Genomic DNA, 14,384 nt, shown 5'->3' with positions numbered 1-14,384 from the left:
AGGTTTTTGGTCAATGATGCAAATGAGTATATTATGACTAATATGAGCAAATTATAAAAATATTCAACAATTATATCAAAGTAGGTAACAACACAATGTTTGCTTGATGAATATAAATATTCAATGACAATATATGTAGGAGATAAATTGATATGTACAAAACAATTCTCATAATACACCTCATCATTATAAATAAGTACTTTCACATTTTTTTTATGATTTTGAATCAATTACAAAGTTTGATATAATAAAAGATTGATATATAAGACTTATTAATATATATATATATATATATATAAAATAATCAATAATGATAAGATAGATTCATATATCAATTTAATTATTGATTATTATTAATTTCATGTATATAAACGTGATCATCGACTCATTTAACTAACTTAAATAATTTTAAAAAAATTATAGTCATTGCGCAACGCGCGATGTCAAACACTAGTTTATGTATATATGTGAACCCGAATGATTCACATATGAACTATATATATAATTACGATTTGAACCGTCGTTTTCCGGCAACTAGTTCGGTGTTCTGATAGGTGTCTCTTGAGCCGATGGTGATGATTAGGAATGTGATTGAAGAAAGCGTTGCAATAAGCTCGTCGAAGCCTAGCCATGATTGGGTCGCGTTGTTTGTTTCCGGCGAAATCTTGATTATATCGAACGTATTTAATGGCGGGGAAGGCGAACGAGAGGCCTTCAGAGAGTTGTACGCTGCAGACTATTGGAAGAGGGATGAATCGTAGGGGAAGGACATGAGGCCTGTGGCACCGAGGAAGAGAAGGACGGAGGTGGTGCTGATCCCTACATCGGCGATTTAGGAGAGGGTGAAACGTGGGGACTCAGAGATGACGATGAACTTCATGGGTTGTACGTGCATTCGGATGTCAAATAGAAGACCGGTTGTGATGTTGTATAAAGAGGTGAATATTTAACTCTAACCTTACATACCATCTACCCTTCATTTAATAAAATTTGATCATTTAATCTTATTTATATATACATATTCTAATAATGTAAGACAATTAAAACTATCACCATTCATATTGTAGTGATTAACCAAGTTAGGGGTGTTCGTGGTCCGGTTTAGGTGGTTTAACTCCTCATACCACAAACCAAACCACAATGACGGTTTATAAAATTTTCAAATCGAGCGGTTTGACATCAAGTGCCCAGACCGGTCAAACCAGACCACAAAAAAATGGACAGGTCTGACCGGTTTAGGCGGTTTGGACCTTTAATGGACTTTAAATATTAAACTTAAAAAACATATATAATTTAGAATTTTAGATTAAATATCCATTTTTACAAAACAAAATATTCAAACAAATAAATGTAATAATTAAGCAGCTCTTGAGTCTAAAATCCAAGCAATTCAAAGTCCAAACAAATAAATATATAATATATAATAGAAAACAAACAAATTAACAAAGTTACAAGTAGGGGTGCTCATGGGTTGGGTTGATCTGATTGAAGACATTTGATCAACCCAACCCAATGCTTGCGGTTTGAAAATAATTAACCCAACCCAACCCAAACCATACGGGTTGGTCGGGTTGATATTTTGGTATATTAAAATATTCTTTTAACCTTGAATATGTTATTTCTCTACTTATAATTTATTTTCAACATCAACCATTTGATATAACTTGTACATATTTCTTAAGTATATCACATTCAGTTAATTTTCTCAATTTACGTATATATGTTTAAAATTACTGAACATATATACGAATGAGTTTATATAGAGATATGAATAGATTGAAAAGATGTGTATATGAAGARCGTACGTGATAGTATTATTGTCTAATGCACATATTAATAGAAATTCAACAATCATATTAAATCCAATAAATAATAGGATATCGGGTTCATAGGGTTGGGTTGGGTTCAAATAATAGTAACCCAATATCAACCCAATACCTGCGGTTTGAAAATTTTACAACTCAACTAGACATCGGGTTGCTTCGGGTTGAGTTATTTTGCGTTAGATTGGGTTGGGTTCATCGGGTTGATCGGATTGGTCGAGTTTTTGAGCACCCCTAGTTACAACTCTACTGTAAGTATTGAGTAACAAAATCTACGACTTCATAAATAATACTATATATATATATATATATGTATTTGACGGTCGATTTAGTCCAAACCATAAAAAAAGAAAAAAAAGAAAAAAAAATTTCCAGAAGTTTTGCTATTTGTCAAACCCGACCAAACCATCATACCGCTCAACTGTTTTTATAACACCCCTGGACCAAATACTTATATATGATACAAATTCCAATTTTCAAACCAATCGTCTTCGTTTACAGTTACAGGCATTGAAGAAATTCCATGGAGTTACAGATTGTTGATCTTCAATGAAGTTATTCGCTATCAATTTCAATGAGGTATCTTTCCCGCCAAATCAATCAAATTCCGGCAACATCATGATCAAGATCCTTACCCCCAAATTCAATCTCTCACTCATCTTCCTGTTCATCTCAATCTTCCTTTACCGCTTCAATAACCCCCCAAGATCTTCACAATCACTACAACAATCACTCCTTACTCGCAACAACTACATTGTTAGATTCATCCAATACAGAAAAGCGGAAGACCACAAGACGTATCTTCAGCAAAACGCTAAGAAAGCATCATACGACTCGTGTTCTTGGGAATGGATTGACAGAAACAACCCTGCTTCTAAGTTTCCGACGGATTTTGGAGTCGTGGCGATCGACGATGATGCGGTTGATTCGGTTATTAACAAGTTTGAGAGGCTGGAGATGGTGAAAGATGTTAGGGTTGATTCCAGTTATCGTTTAAGAAACTTGCTTGGTGGAATGAAGACGAGAAGGTATGAACGAGTTGGGGCGTTTGTAGACGGGAGGAAGCGGCCTGGGAAGATCTTTACGTCAATGTCGTTTACTGATGGTGACGAATACGTAGCTGCAGCGGTGACTAGTAACCAGACGATTGAGTGGACACGACAGCTTTTATCTCAGGTAAATACCAAAAAGCGTTTATGTAATCAGGTGCTGGTTGTTAGTTTAATCATTGTTTGTATAACTAACAAATGCAGATTAGAATTTTGAATCTGTGTTGCTGTTATTGACTAAGGAATTCGAGGAAGATAAGTGAAATGAAATGTGTAACTTTTGACTAAGGTTTTCTGGTGAACAAATTGGAGTATATTGGAAATGATGCCAATATGAAGTTATAAAAGTAGATGGAGTGTAGCATGACAGGAGAAAGACTACATGGGTCACACATGGGGAAGTTTACACCTTTCATGGAAGTATTTGTGATGGGTAAGCCCTAAAGATCTACGATTGAGAGAAAGCGGACAATTAAGCTTGTGTTTGTATGCAATAAATAGTGATTTTCTTATTAACTACAGTTGATGAAGTAAGAAGAGGATGATAGTAAAGATCTGCTATCAGGAAGACAAATATTGGAGCATGTGCACAGTGATTGAACGAATGAGAATATTGATGAGGTTAAATGGACTATTATGGTAGTGATTACCTGCTGGGAAAGAGAGCATTACACCCAGGCGAAAACAATCTATTACCATTTTATGTCAAATTAAATAAAAAAATAAACAATCAAACCACAAACACACATAATTTTCTTATGTTGAAAACCCATAACGGGAAAAACCTAATCCTAGTCCAGATAAACTTCCACTATAACAAATGTGATCCACCAAGTTCTTGCATAAAAAGCAGGTATGCAACAAACCAGCATACCATACACAATTACTGAACATTTTCTTTAAAACTGAGTATAGACAATTCAGTAACACCTGTAGGCTCACTCTTGTACTGGGGTACACAAGCCAACATAAGGTCACAGACGAGATACACTAATCTCAAATATAAAGATCACCTCAACAGGGTTTCCTGCCTTTCTCCTATTCGTACTTTTGATCTTTCTTTTCCCTTGCAAATATGATATTGCTTCTTGTGATATGCTATATCAGCTGTTGCTATGCCCAAGAAGATAGCATTGTAGCTTAATTTTTTGCAAAGCTAAATGCACCTCATGGTTGCCTACTGAGAAGCTAAATGCACCTCACAGGCTGTTTGTTTACCTCTTAATAGTTCAATTAAGAGGCAGTCTCTGAATCGTAAAGATGTGAATCTTGTTTGGCCAAAAAAAGTCTGTCTCTTAATGGTTCTAAAACCTTCTGAATGATTTTGTATCCTGGGTCTCCCTTAACTATTCCGCACCCTAATTTCATTGTAAACAATTACCGAACAATTATATTTCATTTTGCACTATATCATGAGAGCCTCTTAATCATTGTGACCACTTAATCATTCTGCACCAAACAATTCAACAACTGCCAAACAGCCCCAAATGATTTAATTGAAACGGGACCAAAACCAAACAAATCTCTCGGTGTCTTGACTCGAGGGGAGGTTTCATCAAATCTGAAATTCCGTTGCACACGTCATGCTTCCCTTTGGTAGAGGCGTCGCCAACATATAAACAAACTTTCTCTTCAAAATGAATATTTCAACATGGCATTTTTTTCATTGAATGCTTCTCAGATACAATGATACCTTGTTTTTATGTGTTCTCTCTTGTGATAGGCCAAAATTCTTACATAGATATATTACATTCTCGTGATCACAATACACTATGTATTCCTTCTCTTTCAATCCCAGGTCTTGTAGGAACCTTTTTATTTGCATGGTCACCTTATGAACTTGGTTTTGTTATAAATATCAGATGGTATATCCTCTTTATCTTTGTTGCTGAGTAGAGCTGGTCAATGGGAATTAAGGAGGATAATTCCTAGTATCATTTTTCTTGTCATTTTCTTATAGGCCCTTGTGGAGGCTGTTCCTTTCTATTGTTTAATGTGCATTTGTTTGCAACTCCTCTTGAGGTGCTTCTGTTGTATGTTATTCCCACTTTTTAACATAACAACAGATATAAAATAAGGCAACATCTGTTAACTGTCGTTGCAGCTTGAAAGCATTAGTTCTCTTAATGGTTTTCATCCAAGCTTGTTCATGGCATGCATGGTGTGATTTCTGTACTTTTCATGCAGAAATCTCAAGTTACGTCCTTGTTTGGAGCAGATGCACTTTGGTCAAAAGGGTACACTGGGGCAAAAGTAAAGATGGCTATATTTGATACTGGAATTCGTTCTGATCATCCTCATTTCCGGAATATCAAGGTATTGTTGGCATTACTGCTTGAATGGAACTGTGATTAGTTGGTGGACTTTGTAACTTTCTTTGTTAGCATATAATATCTTTTTGTTTTTCACAATTTCAGGAACGCACAAATTGGACCAATGAGGATTCACTAAATGACAATCTTGGACATGGAACATTTGTTGCTGGAGTCATTGCTGGGGAAGATGCAGAATGTCTTGGTTTTGCACCAGACACGGAGATCTATGCTTTCCGTGTGTTTACCGATGCACAGGTAATGCATATAGTACAGTTTCTCAAAAAAATTATCTCCAATGCTGGGGTTGCCACTCTTACGGCCTTTTAAATTCTCCAAAGCAATAGGCATTTTAGCTTTGTGTAGTCTTGTATCCGGAAGATATTAGCAGCCTTCTTTTCTGTGTAATGTGCACTGTTCAAAAAGGCTCGCCGCCATGGTGCGCTGTGGTTCAAGTTTTGTGCCTCACGTCACGTTAAGCCTGTGCATGCCATGACCTAATGTGCGATTCTTGTAACATGATATTTGATTTTTCTTACCTTTTCAATGTCTTATTTGTTAGTTTTTAATACATAACTTAATTTAAATTGTTTATTATCATTGACTCATTGAGTAATAGTAGAAAACATTTGTCTATATGCATATAATTATATATGATATAGAGATTGCTGCCATACTTCACTCCTTGAAAAACGCCATGGCCTCGCCGCCATGCCTCACGCCATTTAGAAACTTGGTAATGTGTGAATTACTGATGCTGGTTAATGTGGAAGATGGCAAGCTGCTATTTTTTTTTAATGGACGAAAGCTTTGAGGTCATTACGAAATTTTGAGTTAAAATAGCAGTATAGCACATGATGACATCTATCTGGATGTGCTTTATTTCTAATTTTGAATCAAGTTCCATGACTTTGTTAAGAGTGATAAGTTTTTATTCAGCTTACTGCAGGTTTCATACACATCGTGGTTTCTAGATGCATTCAATTATGCAATCGCGACCAATATGGATGTTTTGAATTTGAGCATTGGTGGTCCTGATTACTTAGATATTCCGTTTGTCGAGAAGGTGAGTGGCTATATCCCTTGGAACACATATAAACTTAATATTGTGTATACTTGTTGCAAGGTCACCAAGCTACTTCTTGTATAGGATGGGGACAACTTATCAGAATATTGCATGGATACTGCCTCTGCCTGTATCATTTGTAGTCGACTTAATTAGCATTCAAGCTGAAATTTAAATACAACTTTCATGATGTTGTGCATACGTATCACTCTTCATGCAATGTGAAGAACAATATTATCTTATTTGTACTTAATGAGAAGACGCCTGTATATAGGCATGATACAACTTTATGCTACTTCCTCCCACTCAGTCTGCCTTTCCTTGGTAAATAAACAAAACAATTCGATTAACTGAATCCCAAACACAAACTCCAAACTATTCAGGAACCCCTTGGAAGATTTAGTTGTCTTATTAGGTTCTACAACATCCTGTACATCCTACAAATTTGAATGAATACTTTCTCCCGACATCAAACTAAAGAGCTGAAATTCACTGCCAAAAGTACAAACTCTTGCTATAATATATGAACCGAAAACTATAATGGGCCCTTGCTTTTTTTACTTCTTGCCCCCAAGTTCCCGTGCTTTCTGGACGATGTTGCTCTATCCTTGCTCATATGAGGAAAACTATCTTCACCCCTTGATTCCTTACCCCCATGAAGTTGTACTTCATACTTTCATGAAGACAATATTCCCGAACCTTGAGGAGATAATGTATAGGTCCCATGATAAAAGAGGAGGTTGCAAAGGGGGTGCAGCAAATTTTTTATGAACCTTGGCAGTAGCTTTGACTGTTGCCATAACCACTAGCATTTGACTCTGTTTGTGAGCTTGAGGCCTATGCTTCACATGGCCTGAAACATAGCCAATCATAGGTTCATGTTGGACTTCAATTTCTTCTACTTGTCTAAGAAGAAAGAAAACCCAAGCAGGATGTGTGAATGTCTGGATAAGTAAAATGACTACCGAATGTGCTGCAATACCACTGCTCATAGACATTCTTGTTCCAATTGCACCCAAGAAGTGCAAACGCATCCAATTCCTCCCAGATGAATAGTTTTCTGCTTCTCTAAGCAAGTCTACCGACTGAACATTAAAAGCATCTAGAATCCATGGCGGTACTTCTAAGAGTTCAAAAAAGCCCTTGTGTGGCACTCAGATTAACAGTAGGGTGATAATTATGGTAGTTTCTAGTATAAGGATCTAAAACAGGAAGGCCTCCATTAATATGCTCCTCCATGGTTGTTAGAGGATGAAGTAAAAGAGCAGGACAAATGGTTGCAGTTGCTGTTAGGGTGGCAGGTTCATAATGAGCAACTACCTCAACACAAATACTCGATACACCAACTCCATTAGGAACAATCCACCTAGGAGTTGTCAGCATTGGCTGAAGAAGCTCTCAATAACCATGAGAAAAAACCTAGATTCCCCAATGAGAATAGATTCGTTTTCACCAGATTTACTAATTGCAGCCAATGAAAACTCAGCAATGTCCGGCCCAAAATCGCATATAAATCACTCAAGGTTGCCGGAGAATGGCAGCAGCTCCCTCACTTCAGGTTTATCTAAATCATTCCCCTCGTTTTTGCCATGAGTGGGTTCCCATCTTCATCTACCCCATACACCTTCTTTCCCTTTGTGTAGATGAGATGTTACTTTCCTGTAGACGGATTCTTATCATACCATCTTCCAGAATCCTACTTTCCTGATGTTGGATACTTGTGTCAGCAAATGTCTTTCTTTTTTGTTTCAGAATGTAAATGGGACGTTGTTAAGGTTTGTTGTTATGTTGTCGTCTTTGATAGTCAGTGTATTGATGTATGTATCCACCCATATCCCCGAAATAATTTTCAGGTGTGGGAATTGACAGCAAGCAATATTATAATGGTCTCTGCAATCGGAAATGATGGGCCATTTTATGGTACTCTAAACAATCCAGCTGATCAAAGTGATGTTATTGGCGTTGGTGGTATAGATTACAATTCTAACATTGCCTCCTTTTCATCCCGTGGCATGAGTACTTGGGAGATCCCTCATGGGTAAATCATCTGCTCAAAGTATCCTTTTTGTTTTTTAGTTATGTTATCCAGATCTACTACTTGTTGAACTACCACCTTAAATTTATTTAACATGCCAAGGGAATTGATGCCTTGAAATTATGGTAGTTTTTAGGGAAGTATCAAATAGTTCCATTTTAACCTTGCATCTGCTTTTCTACCTGATAGAATTCTAATATTAGTGGCCACAAATTTTCACCCTTGCAGCTATGGACGTGTAAAACCAGACATTGTTGCCTATGGACGGGACATCAAGGGATCCGAGATTGGAACAGGTTGTAGAACTCTATCAGGAACTAGTGTGGCAAGTCCTGTGGTTGCTGGTGTAGTGTGCCTCCTGGTTAGTGTCATCCCTGAAAGTGCACGAAAGCACATCTTGAACCCAGCAAGCATGAAACAAGCCTTGGTTGAGGGCGCTGTCAAGCTTTCTGGTCCTAATATGTATGAGCAGGGTGCTGGCAGGGTTAATTTGTGAGTTAATTTATTATTTTGCTTTTATGTTGATCAATTTATTTTGTCTAGAGTATATTCTTGGACTCAAGAGCCCCATTAATATAAATTCTAGAAACAATCGTATCAACCTCTTCCTGAATCAAGTGAAATTGATAGGCAACCCCATATCGGTGTATCATGAGAATAGCAACAAGTTTATTTTTGGAAGTAAATCATCTTGTTGAGACTTGTAATCTTCGAATATCCAACCAGGTTAGAATCATATGAAATCCTGAAGAGCTACAAGCCTCGAGCAACCATCTTCCCTAGTGTTCTTGATTATGCAGACTGCCCCTATTCCTGGCCTTTCTGCCAACAGCCTCTCTACGCGGGTGCCATGCCTGTTCTTTTTAACACTACCATATTGAATGGGATGGGTGTTATTGGCTACATTGAAGGCCCTCCAACATGGCATCCATCAAATGAGGAAGGTAATCTTCTTAGTATTCACTTCACTTATTCGGATGTTATTTGGCCATGGACCGGGTATCTTGCATTGCACATGCAAATCAAGGAAGAAGGAACTCAGTTTTCTGGAGAGATTGTGGGCGATGTTGTGGTGAATGTGTACAGCCCTCCTGCATTAGGGGAGAAGACCGTTCGACAGAGTACATGTGTGCTGCACTTGAAATTAAAGGTGGTCCCCACCCCTCCAAGATCAATGCGAGTTTTATGGGATCAATTCCATAATATCAAATACCCTCCCGGTTACGTTCCAAGAGACTCATTGCAAGTTCATAATGACATTCTTGACTGGCATGGTGACCATCTACACACCAATTTCCATATTATGTTCAATACATTAAGAGACGCTGGATATTTTTTAGAAACACTTGGTTCACCTCTGACATGCTTCGATGCTTACCAGTATGGGACACTCTTGCTGGTGGATCTTGAAGATGAATATTTTGAAGAGGAGATACGAAAGCTGATGGATGATGTCGTAATTAGTGGATTAAGTTTGGTGGTATTTGCTGATTGGTATAATGTTAACACGATGGCAAAGATGAGATTTTTTGATGACAACACGCGAAGCTGGTGGACTCCGGTTACTGGTGGAGCGAATATCCCTGCATTGAATGATCTGTTGGCCCCATATGGGATTGCTTTTGGAGATAGGATTCTGAATGGCGACTTTAAACTAAACTATGATTGGAGCAGATATGCATCTGGGTCTAACATCGTGAAATTTCCCAGAGGTGGATATGTACACAGCTTCCCTTTGTTTGATAGAGCAGGAAATGGGCCCAGAGATAAGGTATGGAAACACATCTTTTTTATCTTTCAGATACACTACTGCTAGATTTATGAACTTATAGTATAGTATATGCAAAGTATAGCAGGCAGATTCAGCTATTCTTGGCCTAGTGGAGGTGGGAGAAGGTCGAATTGCTGTATATGGGGATTCCAACTGTTTGGACAGCAGCCATATGGTTACCGATTGTTACTGGCTTCTGCAGAAAATGTTAGATTTTACTGGCAGAAATATCAAAGATCCTGTGCTATTCTCAGATTCAGTCAAACAGAAACAGCCATTGCATCAGAATGACAACCAGTTGCCCACTCGTCGAACCGATTTTAATTTCTCAGCATATTCTGCAGTAATTGGAAATGAATTGATTTGTCAGAAAGACTCCAGGTTTGATGTATGGGGGACAAAGGGGTATGGCTTGCAGGTCAGAGGAAGGAACCATAGATTGCCAGGGCATCATGCTATTGATTTGGGTAGTGGCCTAAACTCTTCAGCTGATATCTTTGTTCGAAAGGGTTTCAAACCCATCAACAAGAACAAGGAGAGTTTTTCTGGCAACAAATTCTTCGGCTTTCTGTATACAGACGAGGTAAGAAACTCAAACTTGGCTCAAATGAATCTGAAATTATATCTCATGAAAACTGCAACAATTTATATTCTAAGAAATCCGGTTATAATTGCAAGATTTCCTTCTTCAGTCTAGAATTACCCATTTGTCCATCAATCATCGTCATGCTATTGGTTGTGATCCACAGGGCACTAAACTTGTAGGCCCAACTTTTTGTTAGGAATCTATTAGGATGCCTTTGTCAGGGCTCTGTCATTACTCTGGGGATTTTATACCATGAAGAAGACATTTAAGAATATTAAAATTATATGCCCAGTCAAATGTTGCAATACTCATGGAACAGAGGGAATACTAGCTGCTGAATTATGTTTTAGTAATCCTACCAGTATGTATATCAAAACCATAGAACACCAAATTTGGTAATTTGCCAAGTCCTTATAATCATCATTGAAAACCCCATTCGTCTTCTTTTTATTCTTTATTTTTGTTTTGTGACCCACCCAACGGAAACACAAACAGAAAGGGGGAAAAACTAATGGATACTAACCGAACAAATGGATTGTATTTGCAGCCTATGGTATTTCCAAGTCACTGGCTTGTTCCTTGCGTCATTGCTGTTTCTGGTGAGTAAACCTCATTTATGAGAAATGATGAGCTTCAGCTGCTGTTAACCTAACTGTTTGTTTTTCCAGGGATTTTGCTCCTAACTAGTTTATGGAGAATCAGACAGAGAAGGCGCCGAAGAAGGAAACACTCGATAACTAATTTCTAACCAATGTGGGACTGCGCACACACAAATTGGATAAACTACCAGCATTTCTTCACTGAGATTCTTTTTTACTCATGAACATAGAGCTTGTTGGCAAAAGATTTGTTTTACATGAGCCACATTATTGCAAATATATAGATGAAAGAATTATGAAATTTTGGAGTGATTTTTTCTGAGTAACCTTTTTTCTAGTTGCCTCTTTGTATTATTTGATTTCTTGTTATTGAACGATTGTTTTTTGAAGCACTCTCTCGCACAAGCTGGCGGTCTTCACGGAAACATTGAGGTAATATCCTACTCTCGGATGGGATTTAATGGGTCAGCTTTTTAAGCAACTGATGTTTTGAAACAACCGATAAGGTTACTCTTTGTCATGGAAAGATCTTTCCGAGACCAAAGGATCTTTGGCTTAGCGGTATGTGAGCCTTTGGCCTCCTAGGAGGTCAAGGGTTCAAACCTCACCAAAGGTGAGGAGTGTGAGTGAGTTTAAATGTTTTATTTGCCGTATATAAATATTATATACTTAAAAAAAGATCTTTCCGAGCCACACGGCCACTTGACTAACAAGGGCACAAAACTATCTTCTTTTTCTTGGTTTAACTTGTTAGGTGCTTGAGTTTAACACATTTCAGAGTAGAGTTTAGAATGCATTCTATTCATGAAGATCATAAAAACTTGTTTTATGCTCAAAAACATGTTACCTTATTCTAAAACTTGCAACACGATAAGTTAATAATCATATTCTTTGGCTACCGTCTACTGACAATATTTCGTTATTTCTTCGTGACTTTGTGAACAACATACCCCGTCTACTCTTTCCCTTGTTCTGCAAAAAATGGGAAAGAATTCAACTGTAACTCATCTGTTTCGTGATTCTCATGATGTCCTAAAAGAGGTTAGGGAAACATAAATCACCAGTAACTGAAAAGATTGAGGCTTTGACTGAACAGACAGCTTATCTCGAACCGCCAAAACTGACAAAAGAAACAAAAAAGAATACGACAATTGAACATTCTGAATAAGAACATTAACATAAAGAAATCGCTCCCAGAGCGGAAAAAAGTTGTTTCCATACTATAGTAGTGTGGGATTGGGCTCCTTAGTGGGGCACTAGGCTCTCAAGCCAAGCTACCTACCTTATTTGCCTCTCGCATGATCGATGCGCTCGGGTCCACAAGCTTAACGACGTAAAGAAACATGGGTTTGTTTAAGGTTTCGTAGATACCTGGAACGGACGTTGAACTCTCAAGCAGCAACGATGGCTTGTAACGGTTGCAAGTATACAAGAAAAGCGGTACTTCTTCATCTACCTTAAATTCATCATCTCTATTCCTAGTTTTTGCATGCAAAAACACATAGAATGTCAGGAATCTGATACATACATATCCTTTAATTTGTTAGTAAAGCCAAAACATTTTTCTAACGTAACAAAACTGATACCTGAAGCTTTGATTCAGTTTCAGAACATTGGAGACAGCTGATTCAGAACAAGACACACATAAAAGTCATCAACTTTAGCTTAGCAGGTAAAAAGATGAACACCTTTGCAGAAGAAGAAGAAAACAAAACACAAAAAACAGAAAAGGTAAAATCTTACGTGGTTTTATATAGCGAGAGTTATATTTCAGATAATCCTCCCTGCAGGACACTTTGGCTACAGCAATCTTGTGAGAATAGTCTTGGCAGGTCAGCAATTTCTATTTGGTATATGAAAATTTAAATTGAATTTAAACATATAAAAAAACATGTATTTAAAAAAATGTAATTTACACAACCCAGTACTTGATTCAGAAAATTGATTTTGACTTGTGTTTGATAGATTGAACCAGCTTTAGACAAATGCTGATCAAGATTAGCTGAAACAGATCCTAGATGATCCACCATCGTCACCAGAGCATTACGTACGTACTCCTTCGTGTTCTTTACAACTCTGCAAATGCCACAAGATCGAGTTTTGAGGATTTGAATAACGGGTTTCAAATTCTCATATAGATTTTTATGTCTACTTTTCTTAAATTTTTACCAGAATTATCTTAAGTTTGAGCCATGAAGTAATAAATGGAGTCTAATTACTCACAGTTGCTTTTGGTTAGAATTCAAGAAAGTGGATTGATAGGAATCTGCTGCAAAATGAAGCTGTGAGCACAAATCCTTTAGATCCTGCAACAAAAAAGGAATCAAAAATTGAAAACAAGATAAACAGGTAACAGCAATCAAATTATGAAGAGATTTGTTACATACTTGAAGAGATTTGTTGAAATTGTTGTCATTTTCTGTTTCTGTTTGTGGCTGTTTATGATCTTGAGATGAATTTGAGGTCTTCATCTTCTTTCAACTGAAAGCTGCTTTCTTATTTTATTTTGTGAATGGTAAACATGCAGAGAGAAGAAACACACACAAAAACACCTGGGTATGTGTGTGTTTATAAAGAAAGATTCTGGTGTCAGCAGTGAAGAGAATAATAAGCATGGGAAATGGGCAAAAATATTAAGTTTCTGTTATTTTCATTTGGTGCCCGTGATCTTTTGTGTTATTCCCAGATCTCCCCTCTTTTTATTGAATAAAGAAATTGTGAGTCGGTTTGTCGGTTAAGTTGAGCCCCTGACACCTTGGAGTCAAGATTTCTAATTGTCATTTCTGGTCCTTTTACTTGTAGATACCTTTATATCTTATCTTGGGATACGTAACGGTTGAATCAAGATCTTTAAGGTGGATCAAAGACTCGTAAAGTCGTCTGTTATTTTTTTAGTCGAATTGCACTGTTTTGAGGGACTCGAAGGTACATTTTTGGTTTTCTGGTTGATGTTCTTTGTATTTTCTAATATATATATATTTTTTATCTGAAGGGTTTAATTGTACTTTTATATGCACTTACATAAAACAAATTTAAATGGGTAACAAGATCACCTTTTGGAGATGAGTTTACCCGAATCCTATAAAATCACTGGATATTTCTCTGGTTGCTGTTTAAGGCTTCTGGGATTAGTCAAGACGTGA

General features: G+C 37.2%; 2 protein-coding genes across 2 annotated transcripts; one reads left to right on the top strand and one right to left on the bottom strand.

Annotated features, from left to right (window-relative positions):
* The first annotated feature begins 2,372 nt into the window (after nucleotides 1-2,372).
* LOC112505915 (subtilisin-like protease SBT6.1) lies at nucleotides 2,373-11,390 on the top strand. Its single transcript, XM_025109954.1, has 10 exons — nucleotides 2,373-2,999; nucleotides 5,060-5,188; nucleotides 5,290-5,442; nucleotides 6,134-6,250; nucleotides 8,104-8,288; nucleotides 8,514-8,777; nucleotides 9,012-10,056; nucleotides 10,142-10,639; nucleotides 11,190-11,241; nucleotides 11,311-11,390. Exons 1-10 carry the CDS (start codon nucleotides 2,373-2,375, stop codon nucleotides 11,388-11,390), a joined length of 3,150 nt encoding a protein of 1,049 aa, XP_024965722.1.
* A 733-nt stretch (nucleotides 11,391-12,123) lies between these two features.
* Nucleotides 12,124-13,712, bottom strand: LOC112505914 (probable protein ABIL5). Its single transcript, XM_025109953.1, has 8 exons — nucleotides 13,629-13,712; nucleotides 13,465-13,547; nucleotides 13,170-13,317; nucleotides 12,985-13,084; nucleotides 12,828-12,864; nucleotides 12,613-12,719; nucleotides 12,303-12,361; nucleotides 12,124-12,213 (listed from the first exon to the last, which is right to left on the bottom strand). Exons 1-8 carry the CDS (start codon nucleotides 13,710-13,712, stop codon nucleotides 12,124-12,126), a joined length of 708 nt encoding a protein of 235 aa, XP_024965721.1.
* Between the last annotated feature and the right edge of the window lie 672 nt (nucleotides 13,713-14,384).

This window comes from Cynara cardunculus (genome assembly GCF_001531365.2).
Source record: "Cynara cardunculus var. scolymus isolate 2C chromosome LG 2, CcrdV1, whole genome shotgun sequence".
Classification (NCBI taxonomy): domain Eukaryota; kingdom Viridiplantae; phylum Streptophyta; class Magnoliopsida; order Asterales; family Asteraceae; genus Cynara; species Cynara cardunculus.
This window is presented reverse-complemented; position numbering and strand designations above follow the sequence as displayed.